Below are 27,212 nucleotides of genomic sequence, written 5' to 3'. Positions count from 1 at the left end.
CAACAAACACATGAAAGGATGCTCAACATCTTTACTCATTAGAGAAATGCAAATCAAAACTACAATGAGATATCATCTCACACCAGTCAGAATGGCCATCATCAAAAAATCTAGAAATAATAAATGCTGGAGAGGGTGTGGAAAAAAGGGAACACTCTTGCACTGCTGGTGGGAATGTGAATTGGTACAGCCACTATGGAGAACGGTATGGAGGTTCCTTAAAAAACTACAAATAGAACTACCATATGACCCAGCAATCCCACTACTGGGCATATACCCTGAGAAAACCATAATTCAAAAAGAGTCATGTACCAAAATGTTCATAGCAGCCCTATTTACAATAGCCCGGAGATGGAAACAACCTAAGTGTCCATCATCGGATGAATGGGCAAAGAAGATGTGGCACATATATACAATGGAATATTACTCAGCCATAAAAAGAAACGAAATTGAGCTATTTGTAATGAGGTGGATGGACCTAGAGTCTATCATACAGAGTGAAGTAAGTCAGAAAGAGAAAGACAAATACTGTATGCTGACACATATATATGGAATTTAAGAAAAAAAATGTCATGAAGAACATAGGGGTAAGACAGGAATAAAGACACAGACCTACTAGAGAATGGACTTGAGGATATGGGGAGGGGGAAGGGTAAGCTGTGACAAAGCGAAAGAGCAGCATGGACATATATACACTACCAAACGTAAGGTAGATAGCTAGTGGGAAGCAGCCACATAGCACAGGGAGATCAGCTCAGTGCTTTGTTACTGCCTGGAGGGGTGGGATAGGGAGGGTGGGAGGGAGATGCAAAAGGGAGGGGATATGGGAACATATGTATATGTATAACTGATTAAATTTGTTATAAAGCAGAAAAAATATATATACAACTTGTTAATCAACTATACTTCAATAAAAAATAAATTTGAAAAAAAAAAGATGACACAAACAGATGGAGAGATATACCATGTTCTTGGATTGGAAGAATCAATATTGTGAAAATGACTATACTACCCAAAGCAATGTACAGATTCAATGCAATCTCTATCAAATTACCAATGGCATTTTTTACAGAACTAGAACAAAAAATCTTAAAATTTGTATGGAGACACAAAACACCCTGAATAGCCAAAGCAGTCTTGAGGGAAAAAAACGGAGCTGGAGGAATCAGACTTCCTGACTTCAGACTATACTACAAAGCTACAGTAATCAAGACAGTATGGTACTGGCACAAAAACAGAAATATAGATCAATGGAACAGGATAGAAAGCTGTGAGATAAACCAACACACCTATGGAAACTAATCTATGACAAAGGAGGCAAGAACATACAATGGAGAAAAGACAGTCTCTTCAATAAGTGGTGCTGGGAAAACTGGACAGCTATATGTAAAAGAATGAAATTAGAACACTCCCTAACACCATAAACAAAAATAAACTCAAAATGGATTAGAGACCTAAATGTAAGACTGGACACTATAAAACTCTTAGAGGAAAACATAGGGAGAACACTCTTTGACATAAATCACAGCAAGATCTTTTTTGATCCACCTCCTAGAGTAATGGAAATAAAAACAAAAATAAAGAAATGGAACCTAATGAAACTTAAAAGCTTTTGCACAGCAAAGGAAACTATAAACAAGACAAAAAGACAGCCCTCAGAATGGAAGAAAACATTTGCAAACAAATCAACGGACAAAGGGTTAATCTCCAAAATATATAAACAGCTCATGCAGCTCAATATTAAAAAAGCAAACAACCCAATCAAAAAATGGGCAGAAGACCTAAGTAGACATTTCTCCAAAGAAAACATACAAATGGCCAAGAGGCACGTGAAAAGCTGCTCTACCTCACTAATTATTAGAGAAATGCAAATCAAAACTACAATGAGTTATCACCTCATACCAGTTAGAATGGGCATCATCAGAAAATCTACCAACAACAAATGCTGGAGAGGGTGTGGAGAAAAGTGAACTGTTGCACTGTTGGTGAGAATGTAAATTCATACAGCCGCTATGGAGAACATGTATGGAGGTTCCTTAAAACACTAAAAATAGAATTATCATAAAAATAGAATTATCTTTTTATGGCTGAGTAATATCATACCCAGAGAAAACCATAATTCAAAAAGACACATGCACCCCCAAGGTGCATTGCAGCACTATTTACAATTGCCAGGACATGGAAGCAATCTAAATGTCCATCGACAGATGAATGGATAAAGAAGATGTGGTACATATATACAGTGGAATATTACTCAGCCATAAAAAAGAATGAATTGGGTCATTTATAGCGACATGGATGGATCTAGAGACTGTTATAGAGAGTGAAGTAAGTCAGAAAGAGAAAAACAAATATCGTATATTAACACATGTATGTGGAACCTAGAAAAATGGTACAGATGAACCAGTTTGCAGGACAGAAATTGAGACACAGATGTAGCGAACAAACTTATGGACACCAAGGGCAGAAAATGGCAGGGGTGGGGGTGGTGGTGTGATGAATTGGGAGATTGGGATTGACATGTATACACTGATGTGTATAAAATGGATAACTAATGAGAACCCGCTGTAAAAAAAAATTTTTTTTAAGAAAAAGAAAAAGAAATATATACAAATATCAACTCAATATGTTGTACACCTGAAGGTAATATAATGTTATAAGTCAATTATATCTCAATAAAATCTTTAAATTTTTTTAATTAAAGGATTTCAGAAGTAAAGATTAAATCACAAGATGCCCAAAGTAGATGAAAATTCAACTGAAAATATAATAAGAGATATAGCCAAGAGAAAAATAAATAAATAAGGAGGTAAAATGATCAAAGAAAAGATGATAGCTATAGAGAATAGGCAAAAAAGATTTATATACATATAATTGGAGTTGCTGAAAAAGCAAAACAGAACAATGGAATGAAACTAATATTTAAAACTATAATCCAGTAGTGATGGTAGTAATGATTATACAACTATATATGACTTGTCAAATCTCATCAAATTACACACTTCAAATTGATGAATTTTATTTTATATAAATTATACCACCATAAAGTAGATTATAAATTAAATAAATATGAAGTGTTTAACCTCAAAGAAATATAATCCCAGAAAACTTTCTGAAAGTAAAAATGGCCTAAATCTACATGTTGAATGCACCTATGTACATAGTCAACTCTGAGATATATCAGAGTAAAACAATTTTAAAGGTAAAGAAAAAAATCCTCTTGGCAAATTTTCCAAATCAAATACAAAGTAAAGAAAATCAAGTTGTCATCCTATTGGATAATCATTAGTGCAAAACTAAAAAGATAGTGAAAGAAAGTATAACTGACAATTTGACCCAAAAAAAGGAAATTATAGAAAATATTTTATTAATTGAAAAGAACCAAAAAGGAAGAAAAAAGGGAACATGAAACAGATGGGTTCATCAAATTGACCAGTGCTGAAAGAAGAAATTAAAAGTTCAAGAAGTGTGGTGTTTTTTTAAAAACTGTATTTGGCATTTAAAATTTTCCAACAGTTCTGGTTATAACAGAGTAACTAGCACTGGACTAGCCCTCCTGCCATAAATAATTACAAAACTAGACAAAATGTATAAAGAAACTTTTTTTAGATATTGTGACAACAGGTAGTACAGAACCGTGATCCCTAAGAGAAGAAACGCCCATATGAGCTCCACCATAACCTGGCTTTCTTCTTGGGGACAGTTTCTAGACCACAGTACAAAGAGGTAGAGCCCAAGCAGAGAACAGTGGGCTCATTGAGCTGAAGAGGCAGAAATTAGATTTTAGGGCTGTTGAAACAGCTGAAATTTGTGAGGCAGCGTACTGAAAAGGAGAGAGCTGTAAGAGAAGGAGATTCAGAAATCTGCATAGGGGGTCCCCTCAAGTGGTTGACTGAATATTCAGCTGAGCAGAGAGAGATGAGAGTCTTCAAAGCCTGGCAGAGAACAGCTATTGAGAAGTTGGGAGCCACACAGAGATTCCAGCGGTCTCACAGCACTGGGAGACATAGCAGTTCCAACCAGCCAGAGTGGCTGAACAATGGTGCAGTTCAATTAAGGCCTCAGAAAGGCCACATCTTAGGAGTAGAACTAGTCTAGCCCTTAAGTAGGGAATACTCTAAACCAGTCCTAACAAGGCTTAAAACAAGCCTTGAAGAAACAAATCAAATTGATTCACCAGTAGATCGATTGCCTACTAAAATGAACCTCAACAAACGTTAAAGCCACATAATTCCCACAGCATAGAATGTACAATGTACACATGACAATCGAAAATCAATGGACAGGTGAAGTAGCAGTAAAATGTGATTCAAAATCAAGGAAAAAAAGTTAAGAGAAACAAACTCCACATGATAGGAGGTGCTGGAATTAACAGACACAGACTTTTAAAAGGCCATTATAAAAATGTTTAAGGGGGCTTCCCTGGTGGCGCAGTGGTTGAGAATCTGCCTGCCAATTCAGGGCACACAGGTTCAAGCCCTGGTCTGGGAAGATCCCACATGCCACGGAGCAACTAGGCCCGTGAGCCACAACGACTGAGCCTGCACGTCTGGAGCCTGTGCTCCGCAACAAGAGAGGTTGTGACAGTGAGAGGCCTGCGCACCGCGATGAAGAGCGGCCCCCACTCACTGCAATTAGAGAAAGCCCTCGCACAGAAATGAAGACCCAACACAGCCAAAAGTAAATAAATAAATAAATAAATAAAATACAACAAAAATTGTAAAAAAAAAAAAAAAGTTTAAGGATTTAAAGGGAGAAACCGAACATAGTGAGTGAACAACTGGGGAAATTCAGTAGGTAAAGGGAAACTATTAAAAAGCATCAAATGGAAATTCTGGAATTGAAGAATACAATATCAGAAATAAAAAATTTGCCAGATGGGTTGAAGGGCAGATTAGACACTGCAGGAAAAAAAAGATCAGTGAACTTGAAGGCAAGTCAATAGACCTATCCAAAGTGAATCACAGGGAGAAAAAAAATGCAAAACTTGACCAGAGCCTTAGTGACATGTAGGACAATATTAGGCAGTCTAACACATGTAATTGAAGTCCCAGGAGAGGTGAGATATTATAGCATGCAAAAATATATTTGAAAAAATAATGGCTGAAACATTTCAAACATCTCAGATATTATGAGAAAATATCACCCCACAGATCCAAGAAGCTCAAATGCTAAAAACCAAAGATAAATAGAAAAATCTTAAAGGCAGAGAAAAATGAAAAAAAAATTAAACAATGATAAAACATTGACTTAGAAATAACGCAAACCAGAAGACAATGGAACGACATCTTTAAAATATTGAAGGGGAAAAAACTGCTAACCTATAACTACAATTCATGCAGTGAAAATATCCTCCAACAGTAAAGGCAACCAATAAAAGGAACCAGAGCTCCTTGGAGAAATAGCTGATTCCAGGACTAGGACATGGAAAGTACAATATGAACCTGGGACATCTCATAGAGCCAGGAAATACTGATCAATGTGGAGGGAATGGTTAAGTCTGAAAATCTTCATTTTGCAATCATCATAGTAAAAAAATTGGCTCAGGAAAATAGGTGTTAAATCTATAGGGAAGTTGATAAGGAGCAGGATATTTACAAGGTCTTAAAATTTCTCCGCAAAGATGGCTTATTAATTGCAAGGAAAAAACAAGTTGATAAAGCAGACAACACCTTGACTGGGTAATCCAAATCAACATCACCAGCGATGGGCTGGTGAGCATGTGTGCCTTTAAATGTGATGTCCTGAAAAGAACACAATGTCACATGTATATTATTACTGCCCAGGATGTGTAAGCTAAATCTAATCACAATGAAACAAGGAGATGCAATCTTAAGTGCATAAAATTACCTAGGGAGTGTACTTGCTAAAAATGTTTAACATAATCAGAAAAATGCAGAGTGCAGAACATTCCACAAGATGGCTAGCCTAAGCTCTTCAAAGTCAGTACCACGAAACCTACCCAAAAAATTTGTAAGGGAGAACTGTTCTAAGTTAAAAGAGAATAAAGAAACATAATAACTAATTGTAATATATGACTCTTGACCCAATCCTGGATCTAAAAAGAAAAAATGCTATTAAAATAAGTTTGGGCACAAATGGTAGAATTTAAATATGAACTGGATATCAGAAGATATTATTCAATTAGTGTTAGATGTTTGGAGTGTGGTAATGACCTTGAGGTAAGTCTGAAAATGTCCTTATTCTTAAAAGAAATATATGCTGAAGTATTTAGGACTAAAATGTCATGATGTCTACAATTATTTTCAAATGATTCAGAAAAACAAAAAACTAGAAATAGAGAGAAAGCAAATGTGGCAAAATGTTAATGACTGATGGTTAGGAAAAGGATATATGAGCATTCAGTGCACTATTTTTTCAACTTATATGTAAGTTGAACATTTTTTAAATAAAAAGTTGAAAGAAAAATAAAACAGTAAAAATGACCTTGGAGAAAACAAGGCTAACTCTGGGAACAAGAGAAAATATGCATACAGGGACTTCCCTGGTGGCACAGTGGTTAAGAATCCATCTGCCAGTGCAGGCTACATGGGTTAGATCCCTGGTCTGGGAAGATCCCACATGCCGCGGAGCAACTAGGCCCGTGCGCCACAACTACTAAGCCCGCATGCTGCAACTACTGAAGCCCACAGGCCTAGAGCCCACGCTCCGTAACGAGAGAAGCCACCAAAATGAGAAGCCCATGCAGCGCAATGAAGAGTAGCCCCTACTTGCCACAAGTAGAGAAAGGCTGCACGCAGCAACGAAGACCAAACACAGCCAAAAAAAAGAGAAAATATATATACATACACACACTCACACACACACACACACATGCAGTATCCTCAGGGAAACTTGAGACGCTATTACAAGTGTAAAAAAGAACAGGATACTCTCAAACCAGAAAATTCCGTAAACAAGACAACACTCTTAGAAATTAAAAATTTGATCATTAAAAAAAATTCCAATAGAAGGACCAGTAGATCAGAAAATAGATGTAAAAAACAACAAAATAGGAAGTGTGAGAGAAAAGATAAGAGCTATTGAGGATCAGTCCAGGATTCCAACCTAGAAACTGGAAATAGAAACATGGGCGGGGGTAATATTTTCAAAAAATAAAACAAGAAAATTTCCTAGAGCTGAAGAACATTTGACTTCTATCCAAGATCCCAGAACAATGAATGAAAAATAACTCCATTGAGGTATACTTACATCATTTTTGTGGAAGTTCAAGATGCTGGGGGTACAGAGATGGTTAAAAGATTCCAAAGATATAAACAAACACACTGACATGTCACCTACAAAGAACCAAATGTCAAGCAAGGTTCTGAACATTTTGACCAGATAGCTTGATGCTCACAGCCACTGACAGAGTGCACCTCATACCAAGAGGTCTCCCTGGGGAAGGCCCCTATACTTTGCCCAACACCACTGTTACTGGCATATCTTTCTTTTTCATAAGAAACTGAATCACCAGAGAGCAGGAATACCAACTTATTCACCTTTATATCCCTGTCTCTTCTTTATTTCTAAAGTTCTGCAAAATATATACAAAGTTCTTTTTTTTCCCGATACGCGGGCCTCTCACTGTTGTGGCCTCTCCCATTGCGGGGCACAGGCTCCAGACGCGCAGGCTCAGCGGCCATGGCTCGCGGGCCCAGCCGCTCTGTGGTATGTGGGATCTTCCCTGACCGGGGCATGAACCCGTGTCCCCTGCATCGGCAGGCGGACTCTCAACCACTGTGCCACCAGGGAAGCCCACAAAGATCTTTTGAATAAGCTATAGTCAGTCTCTGTCTCTCTGTCCTTATCTCATCGTTTCCTTCCCTCCCATTTTCTGTCCCCTTCTTTCTCTGATCCCTTGTTCATCCTGGAAACACTGATCAAGACCTAGTGTGCTGAGTCAGGGGCTATCAAGTGAACAAAGACCATTAGTGGTTTCCAGGAGCTCACAGCTGTGAGGAGACAGACCCCATGCAGCACATGGCCCTCCTGGGAGCCTGGACATCTTCCTCCCCAAATTACAGCACAGAATCCAGATGTACCTACACAATAGTTTAAAGTTTCCTATTCTTAAACTTGAGTTAAACACAGATTGAATTTTCTATTTTTCTAATTTAAACATTTAGCTAAGTTTTAACTTATGGAATTTTGTAAAAGGTCAGGGGCTCCTTAGGGAAGAAAATGTTCCTCCTTCACATCATCCAGGGAGAATCCATACGTTCCTTCCATCTTTGTAGCCCCTCCCCCTGTGAGTTGTTCCTTGAAACAGGAGGCCACAGGATGCAGACGAGGCCTCATCAGAAGAACTGGGCCTGATGATGACAGTGTGAGTGGCCCAGGGACTCTGAGTGCCTTGGAAGGGGGACTGGGAGAGCGAGGCTCTTCGCAAACAGTTCCCAGAGGAGCATCTCCCCCTAGTGGCCACAAGTGGGAGCTGCAGTGCTCTCAGCCTAAGAAATGCCAACACAGTGTAGGGCTTTCCACACATATCCCCCAGCCCATTCCACCCCACCCCTACCCCGCAGACGCTGGACTCCCTTTTCAGAGTCTGGCCCGTGTAAAAGACACAGGCCACCTGGATCTCCATTTATACAATCTCCCTGGGTCCTGGGTGGATCTTACAGGTGTGCTGGACTTTCCTTGTCTGTGCCAGACAGAGCCCCTGCCCGCCCAGGCCTGTTCTGTGAGGGCAGCTGCTTCCCGTCGCACCCCTCTGGGCATCAGAACCTTGATAACGAAGCTTAGCAACAGCACTCTTCCCTTGCACAAGTTCCTTCTAAGGCCAGGGGAGAGGTCTTAGCAAAATGTTCATATGGGGCTTCCCTGGTGGCGCAGTGGTTGAGAATCCGCCTGCCGATGCAGGGGACACGGGTTCATGCCCCGGTCCAGGAAGATCCCACATACCGCGGAGCGGCTGGGCCCGTGAGCCATGGCCGCTGAGCCTGCGCGTCCGGACCCTGTGCTCCGCAACGGGAGAGGCCGCAGCAGTGAGAGGCCCGCGTACCGCAAAAAAAAAAAAAAAAAAAAAAAGTTCATATGGACACATGTTTAGGCAAAATCTACAAAAGTAAGATATTTTTGGTATTATTTTTCCAAAAGAGGGTCCCACAAACTTTTTAAGCTTTCAACCACACATAGTCTATACATATCTGACCCTAATGGTTGCACAGGGGCCACTTGGTGTAGAGCTCTCTGAATAGTTCTTCCACTCAAACGTCCAGTCCCCAATCCCACTTCACCCCCTGGAGGCTGCAGAGAACTTTGACAGGGCAGTCTGTGCGGGGGTCAGGAACATGGGTTTACAGGTCAGACAGATGTAGGTCTACCTCCCACTTCTGTCCCTAGGCATGCTACTTGATTGTGCCTCTCTTTCTTCATCTGAAAAACAGGGATAATAATTGTACAACCTCTTTGGGCTGCTGTGAGTACAGAATCAGAGAATGCACAGAAAGACTTCTGTTTGATGCCTGACCAGTAGGAGGCTCCAGGAATAGTGGTTACGGGAAGGTCCATAAATAGATACCTACTCTGGGAATAAATATATATACCCCTAACTTCAATTCAACTCTCTATGTTAAATTGGACCAAGTAAAACTGCCAGTATTTCACTGGTTTTTGACCTACAAAAATGGCAGTTTCACGTGATTTCCCCTAATAGAACATACGATGACAATAATTACATAGGGTGGCCGGGGTGTGGCTATTGGTAGGGACCCCCAGTCCCTCATGGTGTATCTGTGCTTTGCCTGGAGAGGCTGAAAGAGGCAGTTTGATTCCTTGCTCTCTTCTCCCTCCGGGAACCCCACTCTGTAGCCATAAAGACCTCTGATATAAAATAAGCCCTGGGATGTAATGTACAGCATGGTGACTATAGTTAATAACACTGTCTTGCATATTTGAAAGCTGCTGAGAGAGTAGATCTTCAAAGTTCTCATCACAAGAAAACAATTTTTGTAACTCTGTGTGGTGATGGATGTTACCTAGACTTATTCTGGCGATCATTCTGCAATATATACAGATATTGAATCATTATGTTGTACACCTGAAACTAATATAATTTTACATATCAATTATACCACAATAAAAAAACTTATTTAGAAAGTTCTCATCAGCCAGACCACAGAGGGTCCCCCTGCCCCCAGCACTCTATGAAATGCTGTCCCCTGCTGTCGGTCCCTCTGTGGCACCAGCTGCTCTCTGGACCACAGCTCCTGTTTGGGAGGTGCTGGGGCTCTCCTGGCCTCTTCCTATCCCAGTCCTTGGCACCTAATCCAGAACCTCTCTTTCCTCACCCGATGCTCAGGAGAGCAGGGGAAAGTCTGGTGGGGAGGGCACCAGGCCCAGATGGAGTCCACACTGCAGAGGCCCCACCTGGTGGCCAACCTCCTCTAGCCTAAAGCTGTCCCTGAGAATCACAATCTCACAAAAGTACCCTCTGGCTGCCTTATTTAACTAGTTCCACCCCAAGTGGCCCCCAGGTCACACACTCTCTGAGAACACACGCAGAATCCCAGAGCCCCTGCCACGGGCATGAAGCACAGTCCTGACAGACGACTGGGTGCTCAGCTGGTCCTTCAGTCAGACCACAATCCCAGGAGCCCTCAGAGATCAGAGGGGAGAATGCCACGCAGACTGTGCCATTGGAGTTCTCTGAGAAGCAGAGGCTGACTGAGCTGGGAGGAACCAAGGTCCACCAGGGTGAACGCAATGAAAGAAGGGGGAGGAAGAAGGACGGGATGGACAGCCATCGTGACGCAGGCATGTCAGTTTCCACCAGCCCCACGGGAGCTCTGGAACAAAGATGTCCGAGGTTTCCTGTTCAGAGTCCCTCACTGGGCAGAAATAGCCAGGTCCTATGCCATGGTCATGCTCACATTGGCTGGGCTCAGCTCAAAAGTTGAAACTGACCTTGAATGTGGACCCAGATGCTGAGGCTGTAAGCTCACCTCAATCCTCGAAGCTTCTTGAAGGAGAGAAGCAGGCAGTGCAGCTCTGTGCCTACCACAGTGCATGCCTTGTGCTGCGTGGACCTGCTTTTCCACATACATGGGGCAGACTCTGGGGGCCTGTCTTCTTTCAGGAAATTCTACAAGAGGGAAGTTAGGGGGATGAAATACAGACCCCATTAACTGCAGGTGGTCTTGGGACCACAGCTTGTACCCAGCGCCTCCCTCCTCTACCATGCATTCTAAATTCCTCTTGCCCTCAGCTACCACCTCTGCGGTCTCAGTGGTTTACCTGTGGTATGACCCAAGCCCTGGTTTTTGAGGAGTCTGAGCTCCTGGAAACAAGGAAATGCACCATCCACATCCTCCTTCAAGAAAAGACGTGCTAAAGAAAGGATAAAAAAAATAAATAAATAAATTAAAAAAAAAAAAAAAAAAAAAAAAAGACAAGACGTGCTGACCAGCTGGGAGGAGTGTGATTGCTGACCATCTCCAGCTGTTCATTTCATCAGCATGGGCCCCAGCCCATAACTGAGCAAGGTGGCGGCACAGGGCCTAGCTTTGTACCAGTCTTTGCTCTGGAGCTGCCCCACTGGGTGGCAGTTTATCATATTTGCATTTCCATCTGACGCCCCCCGCCCCCCGCTCAATACTGCCCTCTCTCCTGTCAAAGCTGTTACCCTCCAGTGAAACCCCTGCACCTAACTCTGTCTCAACAACTGCTTCCTGGAGAGCCCAACCTGTAACATTTGGTACCCGGATTGGTCCAAGAAAGCATCCACCATGGAAGAGGCACCATGCAAACAAAATGACCCAGGCAGCTTTTATCGGTGGCCACCCCATTGCCAGCACGATGGACACGTGAACAAAGTAACAATGATGGCAGAGACAGAGGCTATGCAAGGGCCCAACAGCATGGATTCACACTTAACAAGGACAATCTAGCTGCTGCTGCTTCTGAATGTCCAACTGGCCAGCAACACGGACCAGTGCTAAGCCCCGTGTGTGCTATTCCATGAGGAGACCAACCAGCCACATGGTAGCAGGTTGACTACATCGGGTCCCTTCTATCCTCAAAGGTCAACAGTTCATTTTCACAGGGATAGACATCTAGTCTAGGTGTAGGTTTGCCTTTCATGCCCATAAGGCCTCAGCCAGCACTAGTGGTTATGGAATGCCTGATTCACAGATGCTGAATCCCGTACAACACGCATCTGTTCTAAAACTGTACCCAAGATTTGTTTTCATTGTGTATGGTGAGACATGCAGATGTGAAAATGATTGTCATGAAGGAAGAAATTTATACTCACAGATTTCTAGAAACGGGGCTTCCATGCCGTGCCACACAGGACCACCTAGGGAAGGACCAGTGTTGTTCAGGGTGCAGAAGAGGGGCAGAGCATAGCTTGAGCCTTTAATAGGGTTCTTGTGAGAAGGAATGGGCAAGGCAGGGCGGTACTCTGAGTCCGTTTAGGATTGCATAGTTTGAATGGCTTCCTTGGGCTCTGGGCTATAGAGGTGGACCCTAGTTGATAATTAGTACCTCGCCCTGGGGTGATTTGGAACAAGGTATGTGAAAGTTTGATAAAGGAGCTAGTTGGAGATGAGCTCTGGATTGGTTGGTTCGTATATCAAAGGCATACTTGCAGGGAAGTTGTTTGCTATCTCTAGAAATTTGTGAGCCCTGGGAGGGGCAGTCTCTCCAACATCAAGGCCCCAAATGCCAGAGGATCAAGAATACAGGAAACGAGAAAATATAGTCAATACAACATCCAACCAGGGAATTCCCTTACAGCAAAGGAAGCAAGGCATAATCGCAGGATTCACTGGTGATATCACCTGCCACACCACTTAGAGGCAGAAGTTCAGGAATTCGGTGTCTTCCAGGGTATCCAACCAATGTGTCATGGTCCCACAGACCTGCCTTGGGTCAGGATTCAACCATCTTTGGAGCTATACTATACCACTCAGCCACTCTGTCTATTAAATCCTGACCTTCAACTCCAGCTCTTTTTTCTTCACCCACTGTATGAGATGAAGGATTCTTTGTAAGATGCCAAAGAAACCCTCAGGCTCTCACACTTGTTTTCAGTTGTTTGTTAATTGCCCTCAGCTTTTCATTATGTGTCTGTGGGTTATCGACCCAATTATTAATTCCCATCTATCCACGCATGTGTGTGAAGGCATGTGTGTACAATTACATACACACACATACCTTTCAAATGCCTCTGCCTACCTTTCAAAATGCCTGATCATCACAGAGGCTGGCTAGTTCGTTATTCTCTACCTGCACACTTTCCCAAGTCACCACCAGTGAAATGTTTAACAGTGGGAATACCAGCCCGAGCTGGGGGCTGTTCTGGGATGTGGTCCTCATTGCCAGCTGGGTGATGGAGTGATCAGTCCCCAAACTCCATCTTACTGACTAATCTCTTGGACAACTCCTGAAAACAGATGCTGAGATGGAGTTAGGAGTCCAAAAGTTTTATTGGCGAGTAGGACTTGGGAAAAGAAAAAGGCAAAAGCTGGAGTGGGTAGGGAGAATTCTCCAGCTATGATGCAGGCCTGCTGAGGTCTCCGCCTGCCCACCAGGGAGCTCCGGAGCACATGTCACCCATTAGAGAATCCAGCGCTGGGGGGAAATGGCCGGGCCCTTATGACACCACCTTGTCGGGTTGCAGGTTGGAGGCCACCCTGAAAGGATGTGCCCTCAGCTGGAAAACTGAGGTTGACCCTGAAGGAGACTACAACTGAAGTTGTTAGTTCACCAAATGCTTGGCGGCTGGGCAGCGAGTCCTTTCTGGAAGAGGTATCTGAGAGGAGCATCTCCCAGCACAGCAGAGATGATGACAAGACAGCCTGAGAACTGTTTTGGTGTGAGCCTGTGCAGAGTACAGTCAAAACATAGAGTTGCTTCTCTGGTTAATAAAGTGGTGTTGGGTAGAAGTTTACCACGAAGATAAGATGGGAGGGGATACTGCAGAGAGAGGGAACCAAATGATCAAAGACCAAGGCAATGCAAAGCATGGGCATGTTCTAGAAAAATACAGAGAATCCAGAGAAGCTGAAGCATAATATTGGCAGGTGGGGGAACGCAGGCATGAGTGATCAAAGGGGACAGGTCACACAGGACCTTGTTTGCCTGGCCACAGAACTCCAGCCTACAGCCGACACAAGACACCTGAAGAATGTTCATCGGGAAAATGACACGATCAGGTGTGAATATTTGTATTCTGGCAGCCGTATGGAAAAGAGAAACCAGGAGGTAGAGAGGACATGGGCCAGCAGAGAGCCGAGGCGGGGTGGTCAGAGGAAAAGGAAGGTCTACCTCTGCAGGAGGAGGAACTGGCTGGACGTGGTAAGGGACTGACTGTGGGGCTGGATGAAGGGAGGAGACCAGGACGATGCCTTGGTTTCTGGCTTGGGCATCCAGTTAGCTGTTCCCCTGCCCCCAAAAGAGACCGATCCACGTGCTTTCTCTTTCTCCCCCAATCTCCTCTTTCCCTTGACCTCTGGTCTCTTCTCCCCAGCCCAGGTCCCTCACACCACTGGACATCACTTATCCTCCTGTCTACCTGATGCACATGTACAGGAGACAATACAGGAAGACACTCCAGCAGAGGCTACCAAGCATTTCCCAGTGGGCAGCTCACCGCCCCTGCCCAGGTCACCTCTCAGTCCCAAGCTCTGGGACTCTTTGTCCCATAGAAATGGGTGGTCCAATAGTTAAGCCCCCCCAACCCCCCACCCACCCCTGGCTGCCCAGACCTGCCAGTCTATTCTCCCCTTCTGCCCCGCCCCCCATCTCCCTGCTTCAGCCCCTGAGCCTACACTTTCCTCTTGTATTTCCCACCCCAGGGCCCTCCACTTGCAATGTCTAAACCATCAAGACACGATTCAAATGCCACCTCCTCCTTCATTCCCCCATTTGCCCCAATCTCTACTGGCCTCGGCATTGTCCTCTCCACCCCTATTGTGAGGTTTTACACACTTGTAGTTCTCCTTTGCTACATGTCAAGAACCCAAAGACAGTGTTTGTTCCAGGCAGGGCCTTGCTCTGAGTAGGGGTAGGGGAGTGTCCAGGGAAGGAGCAAGAAGGCACAGCCAAGACCCGGTGACCAGGACAGAGGGCAGGGGATGGTGCAGAAAGACAGGTCGTGGCGTCTCAGGGCAGGAGGAGCTGAGTGTCCGTGGCTCTGTCACCACTGCTGTGCCCTGGCAGGGCAGCCCAGCCGGAGCTGTCAGGGCCTGCAGCTGCAGAATCAAGGCTCAGAAGCAGCGCCAGTGCAGGTGGTGCAACGGAAAGCAACATCCCGAACCTCAGCCACAGCTCTTCCCTTATAGCCACTGAAAGACCTGGGGAAGGGCAAGCACACGGGGGCGCGGGTAAGAGTGGAGAACGTGGCCATCAATGGTAGTGAGCCTGGGTTTGTATTCACTGGCTGGTGAAACCTGGGGTGCTCCACTTGGACTAATAATAAATGACAATAAGTGTCACCTATTGTACTACCAGGGCGCCAAGTACTTCATATGCGTTCTTCTAACAGTGGGACAAAGGCTCAGGGCTGAGGAACGGAGCAGAGTGGTGTGTGTTGTAACGATACCGCCCTGTTCTGGAGCCCTGCCAGTAGGGAGGAGCCCGGCCAGCTCTCAGCTACCTGAAAGTGACGCGGACCCACATGGGGCCTGTGCCCTCCCCCTGCGTGGGCAACAGAGGAGGGGCCCGAAGGGCCTCTTCTGACAGTTGAGAGGTGGGGAGAGTCCCTTACAAGCCCCAGCCCCCCACTCCCGAGCGGGCTGCTGGCCGAGGCATGGGCACTCTCTCGGGACACCTGGCTCTGGCGCTGTTCATCTATCACAGTGGGCTCTACTATACAGCGATGGTGTCCCCGGCCCTCTCGTGGAGCCAGGAGCTCCTCTTCCCCCCACTCCCCGCAAGGGACAAGCAAGGCCAGAGGTGGTGGCAGCGGGTACATGCAGATGGAATGGTGAAATGGGCGCCGGTGAGATGCTGATCTTGGGAGAGTTCTTCCCACCTGGAACCAACTGTTTTCCCCTGATAGACTGGGAGGATCCTCGGCGGCCTTTCCAGCATCACCATGAGTGGCAGCGTGCCACCGTCTTTGGGTTCTTCCTGCTCAGTGCCCTGGTGGAGCTCACGAGCCAGGCGTGGCTGGCTCAGCAGAGCATGAAGCTGGAGCGGGCGGCCACAGCCTTGGCCCTGGTTGTGAGGCTGCTAGAAATGGTGGCCCACATCGAGCACAAGAACGCCCTGGAGGTCCGAGTGCACACCATGCTGATGCTGCCTGCCTTCCTGCTAGCTCTGGTGCTCATGGTCGAGGTCTGGGTCCCTGACCAGCCCCCACTCTGGGTGCTCAAGGCCTGGCTGATGCTGGTGTCTGGCTCCTGGTTGCTGCAGGTGACCTGGATACTGTATGCCCCACTTTCTGGGCAGCCCTAGTGGGCAGACAGCCCCGTGGAACTCGCCTTTCTCACTACCTTGTTCTGCTGGCAGCTGGGCTTAGGGGCTGCTGTGCTGGCCACTGTCTATGGCCTCTGCAGCCTCTGGCACTGTCGCTACCCCTCCTGGGTGGGATTTCCAGGGGCCAGATACCAGCCGTGCCCCACAGGTGACAGAAACAGAGAGCTTGAGACGCTCAGGGCAGAGGCCGTGCTACAGGATGGAGACGTCTAATCTAAAGACTGTCCTTCTGTCCCCAGCTGTGCTTTGTCTTGTTCCTATAAAGAGCTCTGTGAGGGTGCCCACTAGGTGAGCGACACTGCAGTGTCCTGGGATCCACAGTGTAATTCCTATCTCAGGAGCCATGTTCCTTGTCCCCAAATAAACCTGCCAGCTATTACTGGGATGGTTTTTCTATGTTGTCAATCTATCAGCCTTCCTGTCTGTCTAGCCTACACTGTGAGTATGGTTTCTAGGCCTCTCTGAGGGGATTCCAGGGCTTCTCCTCTGGCTGCTTCTGGAATGCAGGAGGAGGTATGGGAAGGGGAAATGGGAGGAGATGAACATGAGTTGGATGGATAACCCAGTCTTCCCAGCTCCATTGCATTACTGATATCTGGTAGGAAAAATCTCCCTTTTTTAAAAAACAATTTATTTATGTATTTGGTTACACCGAGTCTTAGTTGCTGCTCACCAGTTCCTTAGTCGCGGCACGTGAGCTCCTTAGTTGTGGCATGCGAACTCTTAATTGCAGCATGCATGTGGGATCTAGTTCTCTGACCAGGAATCAAACCCAGGCCCCCTGCATTGGGAGCGCAGAGTCTTAACCACTGAGCCACCAGGGAAGTCCCGAGTCTCCCTTTCTTATTGTTCTTCTTAAAAAGTAGATTGTCGGGGCTTCCCTGGTGGTGCAGTGGTTGAGAGTCCACCTGCTGATTCAGGGGACGCGGGTTCGTGCCCCGATCCGGGAAGATCCCACATGCCGTGAAGCGGCTGGGCCCGTGAGCCATGGCCGCTGAGCCTGCGCATCCAGAGCCTGTGCTCGGCAACGGGAGAGGCCACAGCAGTGAGAGGCCCGCGTACCACAAAAATTTTTTTAAAATTAAAAAAAAAAGTAGATTGTCTATCCTTGACCTTTCCCAAAAGTTGGGATACAGCTACTTTTAAAAGTATGATAATAATAGGGACTTCCCTGGTGGTCCAGTGGTTAAGACTTTGCCTTCCAATGCAGGGGTTGTGGGCTCGGTACCATCTTAGTTGGGGAGCTAAGATCCCACATGCCTCAGGGCCAAAAAAAAAAAAAAAAAAAAAGACCAAAACATAAAAGAGAAGCAATACTGTAACAAATTCAGTAAAGACTTTAAAAAAAAATGGTCCACATCAAAAAAAAAAAAATCTTAAAATAAATAAATAAAAGTATGGTAATAATAAACACAAAATTCAAGAAGATGAACCCCACAGGGGTGGGGGAGTGAAGGGGGCAACAGAATAAAATATGGTGGGAACACAGAGGTAGATGTAGGTTACTGAAAATGTTTTAGTTCTTAAAACTAGTAGCAGGTTCATGGGCATATCAATAAGTAAATAAAATGAAAGACCAATCATGGACCAACAATGAGAGTTTGTCATGATCCAAGGTCATAATTAATCCAGCCTGCACACCCAAGATCCATTTAAAGCTGTGGATGGGAGTAGGAACAGAGTTGGGTCTCTTGCGGGAGGTGCGGGGGAAGGCTGTGTGCATTTGTGCCTAAGGCTAGAGAGTTGAATGTAAGAGAAAGAGAGAAAGAAAAGAGTCCATCATAGTGGATCTCCTCCACATTTGTATTCTGAGGATTTCAGATGCCTTCATTTTTCGGTTCTTTTTGTTTCTGTTTTCTATGTTGATTATAGGAGGATGGAGAACTTGTTTAAAAACAAAAGTGACTCTATTCCCTTCTGCCTTGAGGGGAAAGGGGGTAGGGCTGGCATAACTGGCAGCAGATTCTGGAGAGGGGAAGGGGGACCAAGGCACTTAGCGGAGGCCTGAGCTTAGAGAGAAAGGGATCTGTGAGGAGTTCCAGCAGCAAGGCCGCTAAAGAAACGTGGAAGATGGTGAGAACACAGAGGGAGAGGTAGGTTACTGAGACTGTTTCAGTTCTTAAAACTGGTGGTGGGCAGGGAAGAAGAACAAGAAGAAGGGGGCTTCCCTGGTGGCACAGTGGTTAAGAATCTGCCTGCCAATGCAGGGGACACGGGTTCGAGCCCTGATCCGGGAAGATCCCACATGCTGCGGAGCAACTAAGGCCAAAAGGCCGTGCGCCACAACTACTGAGCCTGCACGCCTAGAGCCCATGCTCCTCAACAAGGGAAGCCACCGCAGTGAGAAGCCCACGCACCACAACGAAGAGTAGCCCCTGCTCGCCACAACTAGAGAAAGCTTGCTCACAGTAACGAAGACCCAAGGCAGCCAAAAATAAGTAAATTAAGTAAATAGATTTTAAAAGAAGAAGAAGAAGCAGCCACGTTCCTGAGCATAGAAAACAGGTTCTGGGAGCTGTGTGGCAAATGGTTAAGTTAGAGAGAGAAGGGGAGCAAGGGAAGGAACGGGGAGAAGAAAGGGGCTGGCAGACCCATCCTGGAGGGGCAGGCTCCAGATGCTGGAGGACAAAAGGTGCCTCATTCTTCCCCAGAAGCTTCAACAGCTGGAACCAGACGAGCCCCACCTTATCCTCCCAGGGGAGCAGGGACCCCACTGAGGAGAGGGCAAGCGCCTAATTCAGGAGATCTAATTCAGGTGGACTAGATCTAATTTCAGGAACCCTGTTGGCAAACGTGTCTCTGCACCTACTGACCAAAGATCCAAAGGTGAGCAGATGGGGAAAGAGGGAAAGACACACAGAGCACAGGCTTCCAGCTAGCCTTGTGGGGAGCGAATTCGCACAGTTGGCCCTGTGTATCTTTGGTGGCCCTGCGGACAAGGAGCAGCTTTCTCTACACATCTGTGCTCTCACCCAGCTCAGCAGGGATCTGGCCAGGCAGACATATGACTCACACCAGCGGATTTCTCATGTGTTTTTGAGGCTTGAAAGAATGCCAGCTTCATTATAAAAGAAGCTCACTCCCAAATATCATAATTGAGATGTCACTCCATTGTGCTATTTCCATGGAGGAAAAAATAATATTGATTCATTTTTCTTCTGCTCACAAAAGTAATAAAAGTTCATCGGAAAACAGCTGAAATCTCAGGAATGTATGAAGAAGAAAATTAAAATCACTCACAGGCTGACCATTCGTTCAGTCAACAAACACGTACTGGGCTCAGACCTTTTTAATGCCAGGTCTGCTCTGGGCTGCGGAGATGAACAGAACTGACAGAGCCCTTGTTCTTGTGTCACGTCCATGCTAGCGGGGAAGGCAGAAAAGAGACAATTCAATAGGCATAAGATATATCAGGTCGTAATAAACAGCATGAAGAAGAGTAAACAGGGGAAGGGGAACAGGGAGACTGGGGGCGGGGGCGAGTGCAGACTTCATATTTGGAGAGTCAGGTGACATTCTACCCACAATGAAGCAAAGTGAACTTGGAGAGGTTTTTTCCTTCCCATCTTTTAAATATATGTTAACATTTTTATTATTGTTTACAAGTTTTCAGATGAACATTTTCTAAAATCAACATTTTTTCCTTAAAAAAGTAATATTTGTTCACTGTAGAAAACCTGGAACATATGGAAAAGTAGAGAGAAGACAAATCTCCCACAATAGTACTACCCAGGATAATCCTTCTGGGTGTGTCGGTGCATTTCTCTCCTTCTGTGTCGATTGCTAAACTCACAATAGTAGTCACATTATTGAATCCTGCTTTTCTTCTCTTAATTCTCTCTCGTAAACATTACCCCATGGTGGTCAGGGTCTTGAGAGGGAAAGTACCTCTGTGCAGGAAAAGGCCTTCATAGAAACCCAGGTTCCCGGCTCCCCTAGCTGGCTGCCAGGTGCCGCTCGGTCTCCGTCACCCTGGGCCCTCCATCCAACATGTCACTGAGAGAGCTGGACCCAAGTAATACGTCCCAGACGCCCAGAAGTCAAGTCTCAGGAAGATGGGCCACCTTGTGTCAGACTCAAGGGGAGCTGAGTTGCCAGCAGGGCTGAGGAAGTATTTGTTTCAGAGCTAGAGGTGAGGGAGGGTACAAATCCCCAGGGGGGTCAGGCAGGAGCCAGAGAGAGACAACAATGTGTGTCCCCAGAGCCAGAGTTGATAGTCCCTCTACCCCAGAGACTGGGCAGCCCCAGACTTCTCTCTAAGGCTCCTACGGGAGAGACGCCTTTGTCTTAGGAAGAAATGGGGATGTTATTGGCTATTGTGGTTCCCTCCCTCTCCGGCCTTCTCCACCCCTACCGCTTCCCTCTGGGTCTGAGCTTCCTCCTTCCTGCTTCTTTGCCTTAGGAGACCATCATTCTGGACCCCTCACACTCACCCCTCACCCTACCCAATCGGGTCATTAGAAGGTTTTATAAGCAACGTTGCTCTTCAAAAACCTTCGAGCATGTCTACTAAACCCTAAGAAGGGTTTGCTTATCTGTGAAGGGTGGAAGTGGCTGGTCAGAGGTGCTGGGACCTTCTCAGGATCTATGCTCATGTCCTGCCTATTTCACCACGGTCCAAATGGTCCAGTACTTTGAGCAGTCTTTGCTCATTCTCCTACAAAGTCTTGCTACTTTCTAGCTGTGTGTCAATAAGAAAATCACTTGCCCTTTCTGAGCCACTGGGGACTAGTAGGAATTGGTCCTAGCATTCCACAGTTTCACAGTTGCTTAAGGTCAGAGCCCAGGGTCATCAACAAAGAGCTTGGGAGCCCCAAAGAGGTGACACGGAAATCCTGCTTTGTGGAGAAGAGGCTGGGTGCAGGCAACAGGGATGGTTCCGTGTAGAAGGTGTTATGGGAGCTGAGCCTCAGAGTCCCTCTAGCATAGTTTTTAAGAGCATGAAGTTGAATCTTGGCTCTGCCACTTACTGTCTGGGTGCAACCTAACCACTTCTAGGCTTCAGTTTCATCTTACAGCTTCAGTAATGATGCCTATCTCATAGGCTTGTTGTGAGCATTTACAGGTTAAGGACAGAGAGGTCAGCATCAGATCTAGACTCAAGGTGAGGGCTCAAAAAAGTGGTTCTAAGGGACTTCCCTGGTGGTCCAGTGGTAAAGAATCTGCCTTCCAATGCAGGGGATGTGGGTTCGATCCCTGGTCGGGGAACTAAGGTCCCACATGCCGCTGGGCAACTAAGCCCGCGTGCCACAACTACTGAGCTCGCGAGCCTAGAGCCCGCCTGCTGCAAACTACAGAGCCCACGCACTCTGGAGCCTGTGTGACACAACTAGAGAGAGAAAACCCTCACACTGCAACTAGAGAGAAGACTGTGCGCCACAATGACCCAATGCAGCCCCCCACCCAAAAAAAAAAGTGGTTCTAATTATTTTTATATTATGAACCATGATTATTATTGACCAGGTGAAGAAAGGTGAGCAGTGAGGGCGTGTCAGGCAGAAAGAACACCATTAGCAAAGGCTTGACAAGACAAGGTGTGTTTAGAGACAGAAGACCCGTCTGCAGGGCTGGGAAAGTACGCTGGGTGGGATCGGGGACCTGGGAGTAGGACGGAGGATGAGGCTCCAGCAAGCTGCCCCGCCCTGCTCCTTAGCTCACGTTTCTGATCCCCATCACCCGACCAGAAACGCCAGCCACACCCCTTCTGCCCCACCAGCCTTCACCTGCCAGAGTGGGAAACGTCTCTCTAGCTCCCCCACTGCTGACAGAGCCTATGCCCTTGTCACCATCTGTGTGGACAGCGCAAGTCGCCTCAATGGTCCCCCTGGGCCACCACAGTGTTCCCACCCGCATGAGTCCAACACAGGCCCCGGAGCCAGCTTTGCAGAATGTCGGTGTGGTTCCACCTGCCCGCTGCCTGAGCAGAGAGTGCCTGTACAAAGCACTTCACGGGCTGCCTTTCCCCTCCATGTCACCCCCTCCTTCTCCAGAGTCTAGATGACAAAACCACCTGCCTCTACCCAAACATACCACAAACTTGTTTCTGGGCCTTTGCACGTGCTAGTCCCCCTGTCCAGGATGCCCTCCCCCAATTCTTCCCCTGAAAACATTTTTTGGATCATTTTGTACCCAGTCCACTCTCCCTTCTTAGGGCCGTGGGGCTCCAGAACAACCCTTGATGCTGGAACTATTGTACCATGTGCTTCAACGATGCCCCAGTGCCCCACTGCCAGGCTGCGAGCTATCAGCTCATCTTTACATCTTCAACACAGTGCCTAGCTCTTAACAGAGGCTCCAAAGAAATGTGTGATTTCTTTGGAGGAGTGATTGAGATTGGAAAAATAGGGCCAGAGCATGGAGAGAGGGTTAGGTTATGGGGAAACACCAAAGATTTGGAGGCCAAGAAATGGCATCCTGATGTGTTTTAGGGAGATGATCGTGGGCAAGGAGAGGGCAGACTGCATGTGCCCAGGACACTGGGACTTCCCCACCTCCAGAGAGAAGCAGGAGGAGAGCAGTGGACATCGGCTAGGAGAGTCAAATGGCCACGACGAGAGAGTAGGGTTGGTCCTCCACCACCCCTTTAGCAATGACCCACTTAGAGGGTTCTCTCCTGTACTGCAGAATGAGAGCCTCCCGGGCTTCCCTGGTGGCGCAGTGGTTGAGAGTTCGCCTGCCGATGCTGCCAATGCAGGGGACGAGGGTTCGTGCCCCGGTCTGGGAGGATCCCACATGCCGCGGAGCGGCTGGGCCCGTGAGCCATGGCCACTGAGCCTGCGCGTCCGGAGCCTGTGCTCTGCAGCGGGGGGGGCCACAGCAGTGAGAGGCCCGCGTACCACAAAAATAAATAAATAAATAAACAAATAAATAAGTAAGCTACAAGGATATATTGTACAACACAGGGAATATAGCCAATATTTCAAAAAAAAAAAAAATGAGAGCCTCCCTTGCAGAGTCATCCTGTCAAACCAGAAAAGGAGAAGCTGGAGTATCTCCATGCGCTGGGACATGGCTGCCTGGGAGGAGCAGCCGTGAGCCATCTCCAGCTGCTCTCGTTCCTCGGAAGGTCCTGTGGCTTCCTGTTCCAACAGAGAGCCTGCATCCTCAGGATGGAGGGGCTCCTCTGTGGGGTGAGGGGGCAGGACAGGGCTCTCTGGGGGAGGGGCAGGAGGGAGGCGTCCAACCTCCTCCTGACCTCCGGGCCCCACACCCACCGTGTCCTTCACTCCTGCAGCCACCGCTGGGACCTGAGGCCCTTCCCCATCAATGCCCTTCTTGCTTTCCAAAAATCTCCCCAGCCCTTCCCCTGGCTCTCTCAGAGGAAGGAAGCCCACTCTGCTCTGTGACACCCCTCGTACCCTTTAGGGTGATTTCAGCTGCTGGTTAGAAAGCTCAAACCACACTGCTTCAAAGGAAAGGATTTACTAGCTCCCATAACAAAAAGTCTAGGGCAGGGAGCACTTCCAAAGGGCTTTGATCCACAGGCCTCTACTCTGTTTTCTAGCATCTCCAGACAGCATGTGGCAGCCCCTGCCACTCATATTTTGAATAGAACAATTGAAAGGAAAAAAATCCCTCTCTGTATTCCTGCATTGCACACCTCTGTCCCATAGCATTTGCCAGAGTTGGACCTGTGCATCCCTCTTTTGTATGTATACCTATCCTTCCCCGCTCCTGATATTTTGGTCTGATTCTCAGAAGAATCCGTGACCCAAAAGAGATTACAAACCATTACCTAGCAGAAAAAAAAATTAGTCCATGATAATTAATTCTAAATGTTGAGCAAATGTTCAAGTTCTGTTTGTAATTTTAAGCACCTTATTGTGGCATAGGGTTCATTCTGACTCCCAAGGAGGCTGGAGAAATTCTCAGAGCATGGAAGAGGCAAGACAGAGGGCACTATAGCAGGAAAAAGACAGAAAAGCTAGAGCTGAACACATGACCAGGTAGATTTATCTCTCTTTGGCCTCATCTAGCTTCAAACGTGACTAAATGCTTAAAGAGGAAAGGTTGAAAGTAAATATCAAAGTTCATTTATTATTTGTGCTATATAATATACATAAGTCCATATATAAAACAGTATACCTAGTTATTTTTACCTGTTTGTTCTCAGGGCAGCTGTATGGACAGAACCATTCTCAATTCATCTTTCTTGTTATTTTTACGAAACCCTAAATTAAAAGAAGTCCACCCTGGACTTCCCTGGTGGTGCAGTGGTTGAGAATCCGCCTGCCAATGCAGGGGACACAGGTTCCGTCCCTGGTCTGGGAAGATCCCACATGCTGCGGAGCAACTAAGCCCGTGCACCACAACTACTGAGCCTGTGCTCTAGAGCCTGTGAGCTACAACTACTGAGCCCGTGTGCCACAACTACTTAAGCCCACGCTCCTAAAGCCCGTGCTCCACAACAAGAGAAGCCACCTCAATAAGAAGCCCACGCACCACAACGAAGAGTAGCCCCAGCTCGATGCAATTAGAGAAAGCCTACGTGCAGCAACGAAGACCCAACACAGCCAAAAATAAATAAATAAAATGAAATTAAAAAAAGAACTCCACCTGAGAAAAGGGGACCCTCCTACACCATTGGTGGGAATGTAAATTGGTGCAGCCACTATGGAGAACAGTATGGAGGTTCCTCAAAAAACTAAAAATAGAGTTGTCATATGATCCAGCAATCCCACTCCTGGGCATATATTCAGACAAAACTATAATTTGAAAAGATACATACACCCCTATGTTCATAGCAGCACTGTTTACAATAGATAAGACATGGAAACACCTAAACGTCCATCAACAGATGAATGGATAAAGATGTGGTACACATATACAATAGAATACTACTCAGCCATAGAAAAGAATGAAATAATGCCATTTGCAGCTACCTGGATGGGCCTAGAGATTATCGTGCTAAGCAAAGTAAGTCAGAAAGAGACAGACAAATACCATATGATATCGCTTATATGTGGAATCTACAATATGACACAAATGAACTTATCTACAAAACAGAAACAGACTCACAGACATAGAGAACAGACTTCTGATTGCCAAGGGAGAAGGTTGGATTGGGAGTTTGGGACTAGCAGATGCAAACTATTACATAGAGAATGGATAAACAACAAGGTCCTATTGTATAGCACAGGAACTATATTCAATATGCTATAATAAACCATAACAGAAAAGAAAATGAAAAAGAATAAAAATAAATAAGTAAAGAAAACAACTCCACCTAAAATTAAAATCATGAGGATCTAGGTATAAAATAAATAAGATACAAAGGTATGTTGTACAGCAGAGAGAATATAGCCAATATTTTTTTTTTTTTTTTTTTTTTTTTTTTTTTTTCTGCGGTATGCGGGCCTCTCACTGTTGTGGCCTCCCCCGTTGCGGAGCACAGGCTCCGGACGCGCAGGCTCCGGACGCGCAGGCTCAGCGGCCATGGCTCACGGGCCCAGCCGCTCCGCGGCATATGGGATCCTCCCAGACCGGGGCATGAACCCGTATCCCCTGCATCGGCAGGCGGACTCTCAACCACTTGCGCCACCAGGGAGGCCCTAGCCAATATTTTTAAATAATTATAAATAATTATAAATTATAAATAATTATTATAAATGGGGTATAATCTAAAAATTGTGAATCACTATGTTGTATACCTAAAAAATATATAATAAATAAAAAGAAACACAAGGAGACACCCCTATACACCTATTAGAATATCTAAAAGTAAAGAGATCGACTATACCAAGTGTTATTGAGGATGTGGAGCAACTGGAATGCTCTACAATGCTGGTGGGGAAGCAAAATGAAACAACCACTTTGGAAAACAGCTTGGTAGTTCTTCTAAAAGTTAAACATATACCTACTATATGATCCAGCCATTCCACTCCCAGGTAGCTACCCAACAGAAATGAAAGCACATGCTGTACAAAGACTTATACACAAATATTCATAACAGCTTTATTTGTGATAGCTAAAAACTGGAAATAAGTCAAATGCCTATCAACAGATGAAAGGATAAACAAATTGTGGTATGTCAATGCGATAGAATACTATTCTACAATGAAAAGAAAAGAACTATTGGTACGCATACAACAGCATGAATGAATCTCAAACCAATAATGTTGAGTGAAATGTCAGAAAAAGAGTATATACGTATGATTTCATGTATATAAAATCTTAGAAAATTCAAGCTTCTCTATAGTGACAGAAAGCACATCCATTATTGCCTAGGCAGGGGAGAGGAGGCAGAATTACAAGGAGACACAAGGACACTTTGGGGGGTAATGGATACATTCATCATCTTGATAGTAGTAACAGTATCGCAAGTATATACGTATGTCAAAGTTTATTGAATATCAACTACACATCAATAAAGCCACTTAGAAAAAAGAACCCCAAATGTTCACTACACCTTTCTCCTTTTCTTCCTGGAACCTTGTGCTTAGGGCCTTATTTTAAATTCCCCCCTTTCTTCCCTGTCTCTCCTTCAATTTCATAATCTGCCTAAATTAAGCAGGATTCTCCACTCTGGGCTGGGGAGTAATGTTATTATTTCATGACAGTGAGATTGATACTGGGAAAGCTTTATCCAAAGTCCAGGCTCTTATTCAACTCATCCAAAAGAATTTGGGCACAGAACACAAAACACAAAGGAATTAAAAAAAAAACACACACAAAGGAAGCAACACACACACACACACACACACAGAGGCTGAGGAGCAAAGAACAAAGAAGCAGTTTATTGAGGTAAAAGCAAAGGACACAGTCAGAAAAGAGTGCAGTGT

General features: G+C 45.7%; 1 protein-coding gene across 1 annotated transcript; it reads left to right on the top strand.

Annotated features, from left to right (window-relative positions):
• Positions 1 to 15,760: 15,760 nt before the first annotated feature.
• LOC132490509 (transmembrane epididymal protein 1A-like) lies at positions 15,761 to 16,644 on the top strand. The gene is given in 2 exon segments (XM_060098840.1): positions 15,761 to 15,947; positions 15,950 to 16,644. Coding segments are annotated over 2 exon segments (882 nt in total).
• The last annotated feature ends 10,568 nt before the right edge of the window (positions 16,645 to 27,212 follow it).

The sequence above is a fragment of the Mesoplodon densirostris genome, chromosome 5, assembly GCF_025265405.1.
Source record: "Mesoplodon densirostris isolate mMesDen1 chromosome 5, mMesDen1 primary haplotype, whole genome shotgun sequence".
In the NCBI taxonomy this organism is placed as follows: domain Eukaryota; kingdom Metazoa; phylum Chordata; class Mammalia; order Artiodactyla; family Ziphiidae; genus Mesoplodon; species Mesoplodon densirostris.
This window is presented reverse-complemented; position numbering and strand designations above follow the sequence as displayed.